This window comes from Phaenicophaeus curvirostris, chromosome 9 (assembly GCF_032191515.1).
Source record: "Phaenicophaeus curvirostris isolate KB17595 chromosome 9, BPBGC_Pcur_1.0, whole genome shotgun sequence".
In the NCBI taxonomy this organism is placed as follows: domain Eukaryota; kingdom Metazoa; phylum Chordata; class Aves; order Cuculiformes; family Cuculidae; genus Phaenicophaeus; species Phaenicophaeus curvirostris.
The window spans coordinates 9,592,033-9,613,632 of NC_091400.1; the positions used below are offsets into that span (position 1 = coordinate 9,592,033).

General features: G+C 44.8%; 1 protein-coding gene across 4 annotated transcripts in view; it reads right to left on the minus strand.

Annotated features, from left to right (window-relative positions):
• Positions 1-21,093, minus strand: part of SHTN1 (shootin 1) — a 64,135-nt gene extending 43,042 nt beyond the window's left edge. For 3 of the 4 annotated variants that reach the window (XM_069863753.1, XM_069863752.1, XM_069863755.1), the window contains exons 1-3: positions 21,008-21,093; positions 12,024-12,076; positions 3,829-3,889 (exon numbers count right to left, since the gene is read on the minus strand). In XM_069863753.1, the coding sequence (XP_069719854.1) occupies positions 3,829-3,889; positions 12,024-12,076; positions 21,008-21,068 (175 nt within the window). In that variant the 5' untranslated portion in view covers positions 21,069-21,093. Of the gene's footprint in view, positions 1-3,828; positions 3,890-12,023; positions 12,077-14,334; positions 14,463-21,007 lie in introns of those variants that run through there. The other variant, XM_069863754.1, reaches the window with a different exon arrangement.
• Positions 21,094-21,600: the final 507 nt, after the last annotated feature.

Consider the following 21,600-nt stretch of genomic DNA (forward strand, 5'->3'; position numbering starts at 1 on the left):
TTAAGCGACCACAGCCTTTGTATCTGCAGTGTCTCCTACAGCACATGCTCCACTGCAATCCAACCACTAGCACAGCACAGCACAGTTCCTTCTTCTGGTTCTGCCCCAAGAGCTTCAAAGCTGACTGCAGCAGCTGGGATACACCCTGACGGATACAATCCTGGTGGAAACTGCTTGAGTTTTTGACAGCCTCAGCCAAATAACATAAGTTTTGTATTACTATTTGGCTGTAACGTCTGAACTGTTTCTTATTTGAAGTCCCTCTGCCCTTGAGCATGCTTCTAAAGTAAGCACTGTGGTCTCACACCCTGCCATGAGTCCTACACAGAGTCAGACACCACAAAACCTTCTGTGAGACCAGGGCTGAGAGCAAGCTATCTGATGGCATCTGAAATACGTGGCTGTGCTGCTGTATTTGCCGTCACAGCTGGAAAAGCAAGAGACGCATCTGTCTTTGGCACTTACAGGGTCCCTGTTACCACAGTGAGTACACATCATCAAAGATAAACAATACTCTTAGAGTAACCAGAACCAATCTTATTTTGTAACAGAGGACACCAACAAAAGTTAGAGGACATTTAAAAGTACAGATGTGTTTTGGCTTGTTGTTCCTCCGGACTTCCAGGTGTACATAGGTACTTCGCTAGTGCCAAAATTCATCTTCTAAGGGACAAGCTGCAAGTAGTACGAGGGGACTGGAGCAAAGTGGGAAACCCAGCAATAGTTTCCCATTCCCACCTTGCTCATTGACACAACTCATCCTTGGCTTCTGGCATCCTGATCCATCAGGACAGGCTGAAAGGGTTGCAGTTGTTCAGCCGGGACAAGAGAAGGCTCCAAGGAGATCTTACACAGCCTTGCAGTATTGAGAAGTGCTACAGGGAAGTTGGGGAGGGACCCTTGATCAGGGATTGCAGGAGTAGGATGAGGGGGAATGTTTTTAAATTGAAAGAGGAGATTGAGCTTGGATATCAGATACTAGGAAGAAATGTTTTCCTGTGAGGCCCTGGCCCAGGTTGCCCAGAGAAGTGGTGGCTGCCCCATCCCTGGAGGTGTTCAAGGCCAGGTAGGATGGGGCCTTGAGCAACCTTATCCACGGCAGGGGGGTGGAACTGGTTAGCCTTTAAGGTCCCTTCCTACTATTCTATAATAACACTAATATTTTCATTACTAACACAGGGAAACAGCAGCACATTGGAGTTCCCTGCCAAACCAGTAGCTGCATGTGAGATGAGTTCTACAAAACACGAGCAGTCAAAGAAAAAAGAGCAGAGCAGAGTATTGGGAAATCATGGTTCAAAAAACTATATTCACATGAAGTCTTCTAACAGCACAGCAACCACATCTCTTTCTTCGGCTGTTTTTTTTATTTCCCTTTTTTCTGGCTTTGGAGAAATTATCTGCTCTGAGTGTGCCGTATCAGCTGCTACATTTAATTTGAGAGAGGTAAAGCTCCAGGTATTACATGTCCATCTCTCTTCTGTTTTATTCTACCTAGCTCTGGGGATTTGGAGCAATAAAATGCTTTGGGCAGGTCGAGAAAACAGTGGAGATGCAGAGCTGCTCTCATTTCACAGACAGAAATTGAACGCCCTCCAGCAAGGCTAAAGTTGGGAAACAAGGATTGGGCTCACATGGCAGAACTAGGGATTACTCTTGGTTCATTTAAACTTAATTAACCTGCAATTATGATTAACTCGGAGGAAAAAAGTCTTTCCAAATTAAATACAAAAATACATTATTTCCTAAGTCTGTCCAAAGTTCTTATTATGTCAATATTAAAATTCATAAAGCAGCACTAAGTGGCCTGAAACATCTCTAACCTTGACAGTTTTTTTCAGGGGTAATAATAATCCGCAGCAAATGCAGGCCAACCAAAAACCACTTAACTAATTAGTAGTTGCAGTCACCGAGAAAACATGAATCAACACTGTTATTACAAGTGGCACATTTGAGTGGCATCTAATTATGACTTGATGAGCACGATACTTGCATTATCAACATTACTACTGCATCCCATCAGGGACTAAAAGCCGCTGATGGCATTGACTGCGAGAAACTCCCACTCAATGGTACTGCAGCACCCAACAATCTCCTTGGCAGGGGCACCCTCACTAAATGACATGTTAAGCATAATTACTGGTAGACATTGTAAATAAACAGGATTGGAAGTGAAAATTGTACCAAGTGCACAAGACACAATCTGACACATTGGAAGTGGCAGCCTTAATTGAGAGTTTCTTTGACTGCTCAAGATCATTTCAACTGCATTTCTCGGAGGACAGTGATTATAACTGTGGAGACAGACGGCATAATGGTATCAGCACTGCTGACAGAGCAGTGAATTAAATTGTATCTGCTGTTGTGTGAAAGCCTTGATGAGAGGTACAGATCCTTAGTGGTCTTATCATTATAACACAATGGTCATGTTGTCATCAACCTTGCTGGCTCCAATTGAAAAGAAATGATTGTGTGTTGAAGCTTTCCCCACCACCACCACCTTCTATCTCTTGTGCTCAATAGAACCAATTTTCAGAGAGCTATGAAATCACGCAATAGGGCCTAAAATGCAGCTGCTTGGCATACAAACGGGGCCCCATTAAACTGGAATCACACACAATATGTGTTTATGCCAGGAGAACAAATAGAAGCTGAGTACAGGCCAAGTTTATTCACAGACACAAAGCCGATGTAGCTCTTCATCAATATAATTGCCTTTTATATTGTCATTTAAATAATGGGCTCTATTATTGCCTTAAAATCCTAATATTCCTGGCATTTTATCACTATGTTTACAAGGTATGTCCTTTAAAAATGTGAAAGGAAGATAAAAGAAACCTATAAAATTTTACAACATCAAATATTACTTCAAATTTTAAGTCTTAACTACTTGACATTTTCTGCCACGCTCTGGTACTCCTCGTATCGTAACAAAAACAGAACAGGCTACAATTTTTTCCAGAGGAATTAGACTTCTTAGAGAACATTCTTACCTCACAGAACAGTTATCTACGATCATTTGAGACAGTAGATGATTCCTGTTGATTTTAGATTCTTTTCCATATTTGTATCATACAAACAATTACAAAACAGAAGTGAGCAAACTCCTCTGTTAAGGCAGTCACACAAAAGTGCAGACCATGTGATTTCCTTGTCCTGCATTAACTCCATCCACATTCCCGATGCTTCATCGTGCAGCTCACCGTGCTGGCACAAACCAGACATAACAGACCACAATCTTATTGTAACTGTCTCTTCCAAGGAGCTATTCCAGTAGGATACTTCTACTCCCATTAGATGGGCTTTGTTGCTTTCAGACACCATAGAGCTTCAATAGAACCATTACCATAAAAGTTTAGAACAGAATATTGACATTCTCACAGTCCAGACAAGACAGAACTTGCTCCAGAAATTAAGAGGCAGCAGTTCATCCTAAAAAACTCAATTGGTGTGTCTAGGATTAAAGTAATTTTACTTCTTTGTGAAAAAATTGCCATGATTATTAGCAATCTCAGCAAAAGGGCCAAATCCCACTCAATCCAACCATGTATCATTCTACAAGTGACTTGCAGAATCCAGGTGAGATAGGTACCATTGTACTTACACCACTTCCCATCTTAAGAACAGCTACCTGTGGCAGAAGTGTAAACACTGTGACAGCAGTTAGTCTGACAACTGTCAAAATCCCACAGCATTAACTCTTTGAAACAAGGCTTTGAAGGAGAAACAGCACATGGACCTGAATCTCAGCATTCTGTCCACTGCTGTAGAGTAGAAAGACTGATGTTCATCACTCTCCAAACCCAGAAATTCCCACTATCAACTTACTTTTCTGAAACTCCTCCAGTTTTTTGACAGCCTCATCTCGTTCTTGCTTGATTTTGTCACACTGTAGCAGAAGCAAAAATCAAAATGAAATTCTTTAATTAGCAGTCAGTCACAACATGCAAAATCAACAAAGATCAACTGTCAGCACAATAATGTACAGAAACCTATCAAAGCATCATTTCTTTTTATTCTCAGTCATGTAAGATCAATGGAATTGACGCATAAAAAATTCATTATTCAGAGTATGAAAGTGAGTTGTACTTGATTTTAGGTTCCCATTCACAGCTACTCTGAAAATATTTTAGAAGAGTCTTATTATCCAAAACTGAGATAAAAGGTCATCCACATAGCAGTAAAAGCAACATTTTGCATGTCAATTTGCTTTAGGTCTAGGTACTTTAACAGAAATAGACTTTGAAGAAAGACCTATATTTCTATAGCTACCATGGGCAAGAAAAACCTCAAAGCCAATAAACAGGGTTGTGCTGTACAGTTTTATAATACTGTGAACAAAGCTGGAAGAGGGAAGGATACTCATTTTCATACTTTGAGGATTTTTCATCACCCCAGACTTATTAATCTGGGGGTTAATGCTAATACTATGCAGGACTGCAAACTTATGAAGGAGAGGTTTCTTCAAAGAGAAAGAATAACAAGACATTTAATAGCCTTCTCTAAGAAAATCTCTTCTACAGGCAAATGAAAGAACTCACAGGAATGAGTAAACTTCACAAGAGGCACTGTCAGTGATTAACCACATGGTGACAAACACATGACCCGAGGGGAAGTATGACTGGCACACAGCGCGTCTGACACACACGGCAAACCAGACATCCTTCCTCACAGGCGGCTGTGGATGCTCAGAGCAATAAATCAGCCAAAGACCAAGAGTTAACTTCGGGAAGAGACCTATGTGCCTGAGCTCCTTACACTGTAACTGCAGTCACAAGGACTCCGGTCATTGGAACAGAACTGGGAAAAAAAACCTGACGTGATTTTACTCGATTTTCAGTTTTTTCCACGTGGAGACCCACTTTGAGGTAGCTGGGAAAGGAGCCGCTGTTCAGTAAGAAGAAGGGAGAGAGCCAGAATTAAAGGCAGCGAAATTCAAGAGAGCCCTTCTATCAGCTCCGGAGGACCCTGTCCTGCTCTTGGGCAAGGAGAGAAGGCCATTGCTGTCATCACATGGTCAGCCTCCCAAAGGCTTTGGAAGCTGCTGCTGATGATTCTGTTGGAGCAAAAAGAGCTGCACTCAACAAGCAATCTCTCTTCTTATGGCAGTGGGGTGACGAGGTAAGCAACAGTGGCCGAGTCGGAGGGACAGGTCAGTCACCAGCTGCTGTAAAGGTCTGTGGAACAAGTAAGAGCTGCAGAAGGAGCAAGACGTGTTAAGCAGGCAGCATCAGATCAGGACTCACCGTTTCTCATCTGGCCCTGCTAACAAAGAAGTTGTTTTCAGAGAACCTTGCACAGGAGAGGTGTGGAAGGGAAGTCTGTGCATGAACCTTGCCGCTCACTGCCCTCCCTCTCAGTTTCCTCAGTACCTTACCTTGATGGCAGAAGTGCAATCTAAGAACAGAAGGCAGTAAAAGATGCAGAAAGAGTATTTCTGATTGTTCCTGCAGAGCACAGCTCCGCTGCAAAAGGAGGATCAGTGTGAGCTGCTGCCTCTCCTTATTTCACAAGAAAGAGACTGTAACCACACTGGCATGTTTCACCCACGGATTTTTCTGCATGCTACAAGCTTTCAGACCACTGCACATTAAGTGAGCAAGGGCTTTTAATGCTCAGTTTAAAAAACAGGAAGATTAGCATTGTAAGGATCTGATCCATTGCCTCTGGAAGCCAACAGGACACTTTCTTATTGATAGAAACCTTGATGCAGAGGATTCAGAACACTCCCTGTCCCAACCACTGGGGAAAAACTCCTTCAAAAACACTCCAACAACACACGGTAAAGCGTAACAGCTTTCCCCATGCGGCAAAATGGAAGTTAAATGACCATTTCCACTACACCGTGAGTGCTATTTGCACAGAGAGCTCCATTTGGACCACGTCAAGGTGACTGTTCTCCTGACAGCTATGCGTGTTTCTCTGCACAATCACAGGCTGTACCTTCAAGTCTCTGCAGAGCAATTCCTGCTCCCAGTTGCTGCTTTCTGAATCTTTTCCTTTCACTGCTACTGTGCTTCAGAATGAAGAACAGGAAGAAAAAGAGAGCGGGAGATTGTTGCACTTGCTGAAACAATCAATGGAAAGAACTTTGCTTTTTCGTCTTGCAATCAAACCCATCCAAGCAGAGCTGTTACAACTCCTACCAAAGAAAACCCAGTTTATCTCCAATCTAGCAAAGACTTAGAAAAGTTGAGGTTGTCTTTAACTGCTGAGGGGTGATTCTGCCCCTCTGGTCTCCTCTGACGAGACATCACCTGGAGTCCTGCGTTCAGTTCTGGAGTCCTCAGCACAGGAAGGACATGGAGCAGATGGAGCAAGTCCAGAGGAGGGGCACATGAGATGATGAGAGGGCTAGAGCACCCCCTGTATGAAGAAAGGCTGAGAGAGTTGGCAGTGTTCAGCCTGGAGAAGAGAAGGCTTTGGGGAGACCCTAGAGCAGCTTCCAGTACTCAAAGAGTACTGCAGGAAAGCTGGGGAGGAGCTCTTTATCAGGGAGAGCAGGGAAAGGATGAGGGGGAATGGGTTTTAGCAGAAAGAGGGGAGATTGAGATGAGACATCAGGAAGAAATGTTTTCTGTGAGGGTGGGGAGGTACTGGCACAGGTTGTCCAGGCAAGTTGTGACTGCCCCATCCCTGGAGGTATTCAAGGCCAGATTGTACGGGGCTTTGAGCAAGCTGATCCAGTGGGAGGTGTCCCTGTCCATGGCAGGGCGTAGGAACTACATAGGCTTTGATGTCCCTTCCAACCCAAACCATGCCATGATTCTACAGTTCTGGGGAGGCCTGGGTTTCTTGTCTGTTCACTTCTAACAGGCAGCTGCTTCTTTGCCAGCTCTTTTGCACATAAGCTCCTACTGACTTCAGTAAAGGGCCTTCAAAGGGCAAAAACAAGGAGGAGATTGTTCAGTTCAGATATTAAGATGCAAGAAGTTCACGTAATAGCCATATAGTCAATTAAGCCATTGCTAAGCAACACAAGATACGTTCTTTTTCATTTGCACAGATTGTGAAATTTATGCGGAATTAATGCCTGTTCTAAAATAATGACTTTGGTACAGTGCTCAAAAGTCTCCTATGGCATTTGTTATACTCTGCTTACAGAAAGAATGAGCATGTCATCTGGGCAGACTCCCTCCTCCATTCCCATTTGGTGATAAAACATATAATCCACTCTATAGATGTGCTTTAAGAGAGTAAACACCATGAATGATGTATCAGAGATTCAGTATTACACCTACTGTTTTGGAAAGCTGTCTTGCCTTTATTTCCCAACTGGCAGCATGACAAAACACTGTCAAAACCAGCGTTCAGAGTCATTTCTGTCTGATTAGCACGTAGTCAAATATTTATTCATGATCTGACTCTGAATACGTCAGAACTGCATATTAAGTTCTCTACATTTGTGAGCAACTGAACGTTAGTTATCTATTTATTGGGTGCTAGTATGCTTGTTTAGTCAGCTGCATCATTTAAAAGGATGGCCTAAGAGAAATGATCTCCCAATGTAATTTTTGCTCCGGTTTTTGAAAGTATTTAAAAATGTTAATAAAAAAAAGCCTGCACCAATTCTGTCAAAGACCTCACCAGCAGCCTCCAAACTGGCAGCTTAGCAAAGCAAGCAGGAAAAGAGACTGCAGGTTAAAGATCTTATATTCTGTTCCTGAATTTTCAAGGTTATTAGCATCCATTTAAGCAGCAGCACTTCGAACAAAGTAACCTATGTAAATTTTGCCAATTTGCTTTTTAATCTTAAGAAAAAAATATGGAACAATGCATAACTTTTCTAAAATTAAAATTATGCCTTGTTTTAAACTGGCTGCCCATTATGAACCAAGTTCTATGTTTCTGCCATAAACCAGGATCATTTCTACACAGCTCATCTTTCAGAGCCGTACAAGTATACTGATGACTTTAGGAAAAAAAAAGCATCAAAAGCACATCCATACAGAATGCTATCTCACTTCTGCAGAGTACTTCCCACAAATAATCTGCAAAGATTAACTTTCTCTTCTCTTCCTCCTGTCAGCACAGTTCTGTGACCACAGCTGATGCAGAGGAAACCACTTGCTTACACTCACAGCGAAACAAGTGGCAGAGCGGGAGCAGAAGTTACCCCCAGCTTCCTAATCCACATGCAGAGATACCCTGTGCCAGACTTCCTCCAATATCAGGTTTGATCTTACAAAGCATAAACTAAGATAAAAAGTCAGGGAGATGGTAACAAGCTTTCAGGATTGCCCAGCCTTGCAATAACACAAGGAATAGCTTCTTCCAGTAGTGGCACTGTAAGCAAACATAACCATGAACTCTGTATCAGCAGATTCTTTTTTTCTGTGGAAGAAATGCACTTAGGGCCTCACACGTAACCACTTGAGTCCAAGCACCTTAAACAATTCAGCAGGACTGCTTACACAAGTGCACCGATTTGCAGGATGGAGGATCTTAGATGGAGAATACTTGCATAACAACGGAAAATCCTCCAACCCTGAGCATGTGCTTAACTAATTTGCCCGGCTGGGGATGAAATCCCCATGTGTTCAGAGTTGGAGGATTTTCAGCTCTTATACAAGCAATTGGAAAAAAAACATCTTACAAGCCTTCAGGAGGAGTACAAAGGAGTGGCTAGAGATACCCAGTTATGGGAAAGGAGTCTTGTGAGAGAAAGGAGCAAGGAAGAAAGAAGAGCAAATGCAAGAAACAACCTCAGATCACCTCATTTAATCTCAATTTTGTTGACAAAAATGTCCACTGGAATGGCCTTCAAAGGAAAATATCATAGAATCATGGAATGGTTTGGGTCAGAAGGGACCTTAAAGCCCATACAGTTCCAACTCCCCTGCCATGGAAATGCTTCAGCCTTGGCCAACCTGGCCTTGAACATCTCCACGGATGGGGCAGCCACTACTTCTCTCAGCAACTTGCGCCAGGGCCTCTCCACCCTCACAGGAAAACATTTCTTCCTAAAATCTCATCTCAATCTTCCCTCTTTCAGCTTAAAACCATTCCCCCTTGTCCTGCCCCTGCACTCCCTGACCAAGAGGCCCTCTCCAGCTTTTCTGTAGCTCCTTTCAGTACTGGGAGGTCCCCCTGAAGCCTTCTCTTCTCCAGACTGAACAACCCCAACTCTCTCAGCCCGTCCTCATGTGGGAGATGCTCCATTCCTCAGATCATCTCCATGGCCTCCCCTGGACTCGCTCTAAAGATCCACATCCTTCCTGTGTTGAAGCAGCTCAAGAAAAGCCTCCTCAAACCTCCCTCTCCTCCAACCTAAACAAAGCTTTGTTGAAGAAACACCAAAGCTCGTAGGACTTGGGTTCCAGGCAAAGCTGGGGAGCCCATTTTTAATGCAGTGGACAGTCCTGGTGTGGAGCTCGTCACACACGATGGAAGCCAACAACCAGCATGGGCTGGTGAGGGACAGGACAAATTCAAGGAAGAGAGCTGTGAAGGGCAGAACACACTCAAACCACACACAGCTGAGGAAGTCCCTAGGCTGCAAGTGGTTTGAAGACTTGAAGCATGCTCTGTGGAGGTGTTAAATGTGCTCTTACTCCCCCCTCTCCCTGTTGGTGGCAGAGACAGGATACAGGGCTAACAGGACTAACTCAGTTTCATCATCTTTTTCTTCCAAGCACTGAGATGAACTGCTACAGTCTTCTCAACAGCAAAACCAGAGGGCAGATTTCCTGGGTTATCTGAGGCTCTGGAGTGGGACAGCATAACAGGAATGCAGTGGCAAGCACAGTAAAAGACACAAAAAGGTCAGTGGGTAGGAGGGAGCCAGTGGGTGGGAGGGAGTGAAGCACAGTATGCTGAGCTCAGTGGAAATAAGCATAATCATGGCTGAAACGTAATGATAAGATAAGCTTCAGGTTTTCTTTAATAATGAAAAAGTAGTTAAGCACAAGGTCTTCCCAATACAGCCTTGAATTGGAACATTTATATCAGCTGGACTAAAACTTACCATTCAGAAAGGACTTCACAAAAAGCTAAATTAAACCTACATGCCTTGGCAGCTAACAGAGATTTGAAAACTAACCTGTTCCTGCAGCTCACTAACACTGGAGAAAGGAGAATTTTCTGCTTACAATACAGTGTAGCACTGATTCCTCTGCCTTCCTCGCTATCCAGAACCGATAAGGGGCTTTTCCCAGCCATGGTTTCTTTTGGCACATATCTGCTAAAAACCTTTTGCACATTGATATGGATTTATGCAACATAACGCTGCCTTCAAATCTCTCGCAGAGTTTTCTGTTCCTGTCAGCTTCCTCACAGAAAGCAGGCGTGTTGAATGACCAAGAGACCTGGCTGGGAAGAGATACCTCATCAAATGTATTCAATTTAACTACTAGGAAGACAGTTTATCACAATTACAATGAACAACCTAGAAAGGTGTCATTATTTCTTAGTCCAGTACTCTAAATGTTAAAAAATGAAGCCCAGACTAATGTACAAAGTTCAGTCCATGCTTTCAAAGCCTGTTTTCAAAGTTGGACAGGCACACAGATCTCACAGAAGGATGGGTGATAGACTGCAAATCCATTTTATTCTGCAAGTTGAGATAAGACATTTTGCTCTCCCATTAAAAACTGGGTTTGAGGTTTTTTGAGGGAGAAGAGGAATAACTGAAATACCTTGACAAATCACATTCCTTCATTCTGAACTTCCAGAAGTGCTTGGTAAGGGAAGGTGGTGGTCTACTCTGTTTTCAGTAACACTCACAGTGCAAATCAATTTTAAAACAAGGGTTAGATCTAAAAGAAACAAGTTTTCCTAAAAATACCTAAACACTTGATTTGGTCTAAGCTCACATTGTAACCATATGCAAACTGGCTACAGAAGCAATCATTTAATATATATATATATAAATAGTTATAGCAATTTTCTAGAGTGGAACAGCCAGAATAGCTTCTGGGAGTTGGATTCATTACTCCTTAATACATGTAGAAATAGAATTATAGAATGGTTTGGGTTGGAAGGGTCCATAAAGACCATCCAGTTCCCAACCCCTGCCATGGGCAGAGACATCCCCCACTGGATCAGGATGCTCAAAGCCCCATTCAGCCTGGCCTTGAACATCTCCAGGGATGGAGCAGCCACGACTTGTCTGGGTAACCTTTGCCACAGCCTCACCACCCTCATAGGAAATAATTTCATTCTAATATCTCAACTCAATCTCCCCTCCTTCAGCTTAAAACCATTCCCCCTCGTCCTAGCCCTGCACTCCCTGATAGAGTCCCCAGCTTTCCTGTGGGCCCGCTTTAAGTACTGGAAAGCTCCTATAAGGTCTCTGTGGATCTTTCTCTTCTCCAGGTTGAAGCAACCCAACTCTCTGTACTCATATGGGAGGTGCTCCAGCGCTTGCATCATCTCCATGGCCTCCTCTGGCCTCAGTCCAACAGATCCATGTCCTTCCTGTGCTGAGAACTCCAGAACTGAATGCAGGGCTCCAGGTAAGGTCTCACCAGAGCAGAGCAGAGAGGCAGAACCCCCTCCCTTCACTGGATGCAGTGGATCCCTCCCTGGATGCAGGCCAGGACATGGTTGCCTTTCTGGGCTGCAAACACACATTGCTGGTTCATGTTGAGCATTTTACCAGCTAGCACCCCCAAGTCTTTCTCTTCAGGGCTGTTCTTAATCCATTCTCCACCCAGGCTGTATTGGTGGTTGGGACTGTCCCAGAGCAGAAGCAGGACCTTACACTTGGTCTTATTGAACTTCATGAGGTTCACATGGGTCACCTCTCAAGCCTGTCCAGGTCTCTCCAGATGGCATCCCCTCCTGCCAGCATGTCGATTGCATCACACAGCTTGGTGTCATTGGCAAACTTCATGACAGTGCCCTCAACTGCACTGTCCATGTCTCCAACAAAGATGTTAAACATCTATACAAATAGTATTTATGAGTGACACTGTCTAAGTAACCAGATGAACTCACAAAACCAGACAACCTCCCACATCCAATTATGTAGTCTGATATTTAGCACTTCATTATTAAAGAAATAATCAATAGATACAAACCTCTTCTTTCGCTTTCTTATTTTCTGCTTTAAGCTCTTCATATTCGCCAATAGCTATACAAGAAAAGAAAAAAAAGAAAGAAGTTAATATTGCAGCACCTCCTTTATGCAAATCAGTTCCTCATTTCATTTATTTTAAAGCTCTTCTGGTTATCTACGCAGACTTCCTAAATAACCTGGGTCGTAAACTTCATTAATAGCCCATGGATGAACTGGATATCCTTTGAGAACTGAAGTAACTGGGAAGTGTCTGAAAAAGATGGTGGCTCCCCAAACAATCAATTTTTGATCAATGGAGAGTTAAACCATCTTATTGATTGAGTTCAAAAATTACAAGGTGGATGTATTGCAGTCACCATTTTAAACCCACACTGGCTCGGGTTACAGATCAATGCCAGGAAGCGTGCTTAATGCAATATCATTACATGTACGTCCAGCACCGCCAGAGTAGCTGAGCACCTTTCTTTATAATTTATTTGCATTTTCTTCCAAAAAGAGTCCTATGAGACATTTTTTTTTCTTTCAAGTCCATAGTGGAGACATGAGAAGATTGTATGATTTACCCAAGATCACACAAGAACTCAGCTGTAGGCATTATCAGGGAAGGGATCAGCCTCCAGGATGCTGGAGGTCCATTGTTTCAATACCCAGAAATAATCAATCAGCTACCAACTAAGCTTCCAGCTTCCTGTTCATCTTTTTGGATGCCCTTCTTTTTTTGACTACCTTAGGGAAATGCGATCGCTGCCACAACTTTCCAACTCATTGTTCTTTCAGTGCGTCCCAGTATGGGCTGCTTGGCCTTTGAGACTTCAGAAATTTGAATCACAGAACGGTTTGAGTTGGAAAGGACCTTGAAGATCATCTGGTAATTCCACATGCCCTGCCCTGTCAGGGGGAACTTCCCACTGGATCAGGGGCTCCAAGCCTTATCCAACCTGGCCTAGAACACCTCCAGCGATGGAGCAGCCACCACTGCTCTGGACAACCTGGGCAGTGCCTCCCCACCCTTTCAGGAGAACTTGTCTTCCCAAGATTCCGTCTCAATCTCCCCTCTTTCAACTGAAAACCATTCCCCCTCATCCTATCCCTGCACACCCTGATCAAGAGCCCCTCCCCAGCTTTCCTATAAGGAGGAAAGGCAAACTTTAGCGAAAACTCATAGTGCTACTTAATACTTTGCAACTGACAGAAAAAATTTAAATATAGATTTGCCCCACCCTTGGCAGCTCTCCCCACACACTCCTTGAATCAAGAACTCTGAATCATCAGCCCTTAAGGCACCAATACAAGAACAAGTTATCCAAAAACAAGGATATGAACTTACACAACACTCCACCAAGCCCCAGTAAGGGCTCACCTGTGTGAGACTGGGAATCAAGCAGCCTGTTCAAGCAGCCCTTCCCTGTGTTACTGCGGAGGGTAATTCACTGTGTGTTTGTCATGGAATGAAACCACAAAATCAGCTGCTCCGTGCCGTACCCACATGACACCTTCCTTCAGTAACTTTTCAGCGTGCTCACCCTTTACTGTCATTGCACAGCTCCTAGTTCTTCCTTTAGAGCTAATATGCAATAAGGATTTAATATCTTAAAAATAAGATTGTTCTTTGTGGATGGCATAGCGAACAACAGAAAAGACACCTTCATTTACACAGAGTAAGGAGGTGAGACTCTTCCTACCCTTTTTATTAAAAAATTCATCAATCTCTTTTGTAGAGCTGTGTATTAAAAAAAAATACAAATTAAAATCTCAACCTTAAAAATGCTACATGCATAAACTTGAGCATTTACTAATATATTGTAATCCAGGATGGCCTTTAAGAAGATCAAGAGCCCTTCCATGCCAAATCAATGGATAATGCCACTTCAGTATTGCAACCCTACTCATATAATCAAAAAGTAAGTAGAGCTGTTAAGGAAAGCAAGTGTCATTCCACTGTTTATTCCTCTAGGCTATGGCCCAGGCATGTCTTTACTGGCACATGGAAGAGAAAGAGTTTGCAGTGCAAGAAGTCTTTTGCTCTGGATGAAGTAAGCTTACTTAATGAAGTTAATTTTTGTTGGTATAAGTAAATTAACACCTGACTTTTTGAGGTGCGGTATGTCATTAAAGAGAGAATTAACCCCGACAGCAACCCTGCACCAGAAGCTTTAATGGGACTGCTACCACCCTCCTCATCACAGTGGACCTGGAATAGGAAGAATCAGGCTGAGCCATAGTCTTCCTACAAGCAAAGACCTGTGAATCACTGTCAAGAGCGTAAACCAAAGTCTATTATTACCACATACCAGTACATAAAGGGTACCGACCAAGAGGATGAAGACTCCCTTTTTACTAGGAGTCACATGGGAAAGACAAGGAGAAACCGGGATAAGTTGCTCCTGGGGAGATTCTGATTGGATTCCAGAAGAAAATGTTTCCCCATGAGAACCATGAAACATTGGAATGATCTCCCCAGGGAAGCGGTGGATTTCTCTACTCTAGACACTTTAAAAGGTCAGCTTGATGGGGTGCTGGGCCATCTCATTGAAACCATAGATCACCTAAAAGGTTGGACCAGATGATCCCTAAGGCCCCTTCCAACCCGGCATTCTGTGATTTTACAATTAAGTCAAATGGGGCGCAAAGATCCTTCTCCCTAAACCCAGGCTACCTCTATCTCAACAGGACATGGTGTGGGAGCAGCACCACCAGCCATGTGCAAACCACTCCAAACTGAAGCCTGGGCAGCATCTTTAACATTCCCAGGCCTCCACAGAAGAGATGGAGCTGAGGAATAAGCCCTTATCGGTTGTGTAAAGGTGAATGTATGTGCTGGTTTTATACCTGCTACTTTTACAACAGCTCCAAATCTTGAGACAGCCAGAAGGCATAAACCTATTATGAAGCCTGTAGCTTATACAGCCAAACCAAGTTTTTGCTCACATCTCAGCTGCACCAGCTGATACCTACAAGATTCAATTACCAAACAGTTCTTTAAAATAGGTAAACAAAACAAAAATCACATGTGTGAGTACATAAACATAAGCATTAAAAACAAATACTCTAAGTCAGGTACTGTGCCTGTGTTCCCACATCCTCTGATTTGACTCAAAACTGTAAAAGTGTGCACAAAGAATTATTTTAATGAGACCCCAAATTTGCATCCTGCAGTCTTACAGCTGCCTAGAAACTGGACAGGGAAATTAAACACCCCATAGCCTGATAAAGTCGAACCACTGAGCTCACATCAAAAGATTTGTTTCCACAAGGTTCTGAAAAAACAGATGTGGTTCAACACAAGAAACTGAAGTGAGAAACGCTTTTAAGCACTAATAAATGACGAAAGCCCTCAAGCAGGATGGGTTCTGCTGCAGAATGATGACTGCTGTGTACGAACATCAACATGCATACGTACATGGGGAAAAAAAATAACCCTCTAGAGAGCAGAGACTACAGCTCCCAACAGGATATCCCACTCTCAGCAAAGAAATTCCTTTGGCCATAAAAATTACCTCTGCCACAAAGAGGTATAAATTTAGCAAACCACATTAAGAGCTTGTCAATAGTATATACCTTCAAAGTAATGAGCTATTGCTGTCAGATTAGCAGCCGGGTCCTCAGGAGATACACGGAATGCCCTTATTCAAAGTTTCTGGCATTTTTTATTTTGCTTTTTTTTTTTTTTTGAAGAAACAACCCTACAGAGCCACAGTGCTTGGGAACAGAAACTATGAATCATCACACTCCATCAAATCCAGCCAACAAACACAGAGCAAGAGAGGATCTTGAAAACTGGCAAAGAAAATTCAGGCAATATAAATACTTCCAGTGTATGTGGAGTCAGCATTAGTTGTTAAGCACAGTAATTTAGCAAAGTGACCAGAAATGTGACTATGATGGTGGCAGCTGAAGTGTAAACTGGGTAAAATTACAACTCCAAATGTTTTTGCTGCTGACTCCTGTTTTCAACTGAACAAAAAACCAACCACAACGGAAGATGACTCTGCCTTTAAGGGCAAAGTACCAGCAGTGCCGATAAAACCCAAGACAAACAAGGCAGCCTTCCAGGCAGGTAACCAACCGCTGTTCCAACACAGCTGTTAGTCAGTTTGCTACAGTTCACAGAATCACAGAATAACCAGGTTGGAAGAGACCCACCGGATCATCGAGTCCAACCATTCATAGCACAAGACTCTGCCCACTTGATTTGGGTTTGTTTCAATTTTAAGTCTTATCTACAGGAATTACAAGGGCCAGTTGACCAGAAATATGCACTCCTGCAAATATCACAGCTAGGTAATAATAATATACATGATCTAACCAAACCATCTTGGAATGCTAACACAGGATTAAAACTCAAACAATACTTTTAAGTCCTAAATATCATCAATACAGTGATCATGTTTCTTCATGACGCTCTCATTAAACTTCGCAGTGGAGAAAGCCTTAGAGTGATCAGTATCAAGTATCTGACACAGGGCTTGGAAAATTCATCCTGAGTGAAAGATAAGCATATCTTGCACGCAGACAGCTTCAGTGTCCTTGTCGCTGTTCTGAGCTCTGCCAAAGAGCCAAGTGAATTTGCCCAGACACCAGTCAGCATCACAGCTGCCACTGAGAATCGAGCGGGCAGCTACAGAACACCTGCCTCAGGTTCAGTCTGCTGACCTTGTTCAGGAAAAGCATAAGCATTAGGTGAAACGCGACAGCAATCAACCATGTACGCTGCCGTCTGCCCTCCCCTCAACCTTTTGCATCGCTGCTCAAGACAGTTTAGTGACCTGGTGCCAGGCAAGTTTCTCAAGACTAGAAAAACACATCCCAAAAGAGAAATCAAACAAGGGCTCCTGAATGGGTGTTATCTGAAAGGGAACAGATGTTCTCCAAACTCCTTCAAATCAATAGGTGTTTTATAGAAACCTGACTACAGACTATGAAGTCTGGGCTACAAAGATGAAAAGAGGAATGGAGCTCCTCTGCTATGAGGACAGGCTGACAGAGCTGGGGTTGTTCAGTCTAGAGAAAAGAAGACTCCAGGGAGACCTTACAGCAGCCTTCCAGTAAATGAAGAGGGCGTACAAGAAAGCTAGGGATGGACTTTTTACAAGGGTATGGAGTGACAGGACAAGGGAGAATGGCTTTAAATTATGGAGGGGAGCATTTAAATTAGGCATTAGGAAGAAGTGCTTCATGATGAGTGTGGGGAGGCCCTAGCCCAGGCAAGTCATGAATGTCCCCTCCCTAGAAGTGTTCAAGGCCGGGTTGGATGGGGTCTTGAGCAACCTAATCCAGTGGGAGGTGTCCCTGCCCATGGCAGGGGGGTTGGAACTGGATGACCTTTAAGGTACCTTCTAGCCCAAACCATTCCATGATTCCATGTCACAGTGATATGAAGCCATACACCACTTCAAAAGCAATACCTAAAAGCACGTACACCAAATACCCCAAATACTCGGAGAGAGCAGATCCTTCCATCAACTGCATTCACTTCCAAAGCAATATTGTTATCTACGCCTGTAAGCAGTAAAGAAGAAAAAGAAGAGAACCTTTTTTGCTCTTCTTTTCATGAGGCTTCTGTTTAAAACAGCACCCTGAAATGACTTAAGGGAAGTCGTTATCTAAAATAGCGTTGGGTTATTATCAGTAAGAATGGAGGACATACAAATACCTTCAAACTTAAAGAGAGAGAAAATTTACTTCCCTACAGTAACAATAATTAGGTCATTTCTGTTACGATAACTTCATGTGTCTCATTACCTTTTCATCACTTGGACTCTAATTGACTTTGGGCACCTCAGACTTGTCACTTAAGATAGTTTACCTAATTTAACTACGCTGTGCTACCATAATTTTGCATTGGTTTAGACGCAAAAGAGTATTTTCAGAACTTAACTACTAAGTAGCTTTTCACCCATAAAAAACAACTATCTCACCAATCATACAGTTCCAAAACCATTTGTTAGTCTTGCAACAACACAACTGGGGAGAAACACCCACCAAGAACAGTGTCTTTCAGGACAGAACCTGCCAAGTACAGTTTCTATTTCAATAGCTCAAGTGGATCTGGGACAGTCGGTCCTCAAGTTACAGTATCTTTCCTTTTAATTAATTCTTGCCACCCCAAAAACTTTCATTACATATTAAAGGACTCAGCCCACGGGAGCAGAAGACTTTCAGACATCAGAACTGAAGCCCCGGTCCAACCAACGTAAAGAGGCTCAGATTTCTCTGAAGAATACCCTAAACCTGCCTTTTTTGCAACTGATTGTCCTTTTAGCAACAGTCCTTTTGGCACTGACAGCTTCTCTGGAGCCAACAGTACTGGATGGAAGCAGTCAGTCAGCAAAATGCAGCTTTTTAGCCTTAGTTTTTGGTCCTGTACTATCAAAGCACCCAGCTATAAGATTATGACGAATTTTCTAAGTCAGAATCTACCCACAACAGCCTGTAATTATGAATTTACAATCTGACTGTACAAGAACAACTGAAAAAAGAAGTGCCAAAGCAGGTCATAAATAGCTCATAAATATCCAGCTGAAATTTGGTTAAGAAAAGCTGCTGCTTTGCAGCAAAGGTGACTGAGTGCACTTACGGTGAAAGAGAGTCACAGAAAAAGAAGCACTGATCACACCCCTGTAATTTCATTCTTTTACACAACTTTGTCCTTTCCAAACAGTTCCTCCCTGGCTCCTGGAAGACCAGGGGAAGGCAGTTGTGGGAATTCCCAGCTGAGAACTACAGCGCTGGCAACTCTGCACCCACTGCATATGAAGCTGTGAGACAAGAGGACATGCTGATCACTCCATGCATGCTCACAAGCACACGTCCACAATTCAAACAGCTGGTAACACTGGTTCTTCAAATGTTGCCTACCTATGTAACCAAGGACCAACTCGGTCTGGCGACAGACAGGCCAGCGATATTAAAAAACGGACTGCCTTTTTAGCTTCCAAGCTCCTTTCTATGCACCTTCTTGTAGAATCATAGAACGGTTTGGGTTGGAAGGATCCTTAAAGATCGCCCAGCTCCAACCCCTCTGCCACGGGCAAGGACACCTCCCGCTAGATCAGGTTGCTCAAAGCCCCATCCAACCTGGCCTTGAACATCTCCAGGGATGGGGCAACCACAGCTTCTGTGGGCAACCTGGGCCAGGGCCTCCCCACCCTCACAGGATTAAATACTACAATGTTTTTGTTTCCTAGCCAAAGTAGGCACTCTTGAAGCTAAGATCTACAAAGCTGAAGTGCTGGACATTTTTACTGAAGCACTGATAGTGACTTACACAGGGAACCACACCAGCCCAGGGAAAGTGCTTCCTTTCATTTACACTGGAACTACAACAGCTCAACAAAAACTTAGGGCGTATCAGGCTGAGCCCCGCACTATCAGCAGGAAGTCTGCACATTGATGGTTGGGTCCATATTGAAGCCTGCAACACAGAGCGAGAGATGGGACATGACACCAGGTTAGGTGCAACCAGGCACTCCACGTAAAGCTCAGCTTCACTAATACACAGCAAGGAAGATGGACTTTTACACCCTGGAGGTAACCAGACATCCAGGCTCACCGGTGTTGCCAGCCATCAGATCAATGCATGCCCATTCTTTGCATCCAAAGGATGGCAACAGGGCTGTTGAAAGGTCTAGAGCACAAGTCCTGTGAGGAGCAGCTGAGGAAACTGGGACTGTTTAGTCTGGAGAAATGAAGGCTGTGGGAAGACCTTATTGCTCTTTACAAGTACTTGAAAGGAAGTTGTAGCGAGTTGGGTGCTGGCCTCTTCTCCCAAGTAACAAGGGATAGGACAAGATGAAATGGCCTCTGGTTCCTCCAGGGGAGGTTTACACTGGGTATTAGGAAAAATATGTTTACTGAAAGAGTGGTGAGGCACTGGAAGAGGCTGCCCAGGGCAGTGGTGGAGTCTCTTTCCTCGAAGGTGTTCAAAAAGCATGTAGACATTGCACTTTGGGACATAATTTAGCAGACACGGTGCTGTTGGGCTCATGGGTGGACTGGATGATCTTAGAGATGTTTTTCAACCTTAATGATTCTAGGACTCTAATGCACCTGTTACCAACACACAAACTCCACAGACCACCGGGCAGGAATGTGCAGGCGGGAATGTCAGGTGAGGCAGCAACTGCCCACGTGCTGTGGTGCCTCAAGCCTCCTGCCACCACCCCAACCTGCCACCACCCATCACCATCACCACCACCATGCCCACCCAGCTTCATTAAATCACAGAATGGTGTGGCTTGGAAGGGATCTTAAACCCATCTAGTTCCAACCTCCCTGCCATGGACAGGGACACCTCCCACTGGATCAGAGACTCCAAACCCCATCCAACCTGGCCTTGAACACCTCCAGGGATGGGGCAGCCACCGCTGCTCTGGGCAACCTGGGCCAGGGCCTCCCCACCCTCACAGCAAAACATTTCTTCCTAGGATTTCATCTCAATCTCCCTCCTTTCAGCTGAAAACCGTTTCCCTCATCCTTTCCCTGCTCTCCCTGATCCAGAGCCCCTCCCCAGCTTTCCTGCAGCCCCTTTCAGCACTGGAAGCTGCTCTAAGGTCTCCCTGCAGCCTTCTCTTCTCCTGGCTGAACTCTGACAGCCTGTCCCCGCACGGGAGGTCAAAGCCCATCCAGTTCCACCCCCCCCCATGGGCAGCGACACCTCCCGCTGGACCAGGTCCCTCGAACCCCCTCCAGCCCGGCTTCCATCACCTCCAGGGATGGAGCATCCGCGGCACCACCAGCTGCGACCCCGGGGGGATGCGCGGCAGCTGCGATGGGCACCCGCCGGGCACAACTTTTCAATCCCCCGATTCAATTTTTTTTTTTTTTAAGGGGTTTTCCTGTTGCTTCCCCCGCCCGCCCAGAGCAGGGAAGGCTCTCCGGGGGGATTCCCAGCCCCCAACCCAGCCCACCCCGCCCCGTCCTCTCCCCACGCCCCGCGCATCCCTCGCCTCCCACCGCTCCCCCCGGCGTTGCCCAGCCCCTCACCTCTCTCCTTCAAGCTGGCGAGGCGCTGCAGCTGCTTTTTCCCCTCCTCGGAGCCGTCCATCCCGCCCCGAGCGGCGGCTTCACCTGGCGGCGAGCGCAGCCCCGGGGCGCGGCGCCGTGCGCTCTGCACATGCCCAGAGCCCCGCCGAGCCCCAGTGAGCATGTGCGGGGGTGCGGGCACGGCAGGCACCGCCCGCACCGCGAGGGAAAGGGGCTGCCTGGCCCCCCCGGGGGGAGATGGGTGACAGCGGGGTGGGGGGGGAGAGAAAAGCTACCGACAGGTCATCCTTGTAGCGTCCGAGGACAGGCACCGCCCGCACGAGGTGGAAGAGGGGAGACCTCATTGCTCTCTACAACTACCTGAAAGGAGGTTGTAGAGAGGAGGGTGCTGGCCTCTTCTCCCAAGTGACAGGTGACAGGACAAGAGGGAACGGCCTCAAGCTCCACCAGGGGAGATTTAGGCTGGACATTAGGAAAAAATTCTTCACAGAAAGGGTCATTGGGCACTGGAACAGGCTGCCCAGGGAGGGGGTTGATTCACCTTCCCTGGAGGGGTTTAAGGCACGGGTGGACGAGGTGCTAAGGGGCATGGT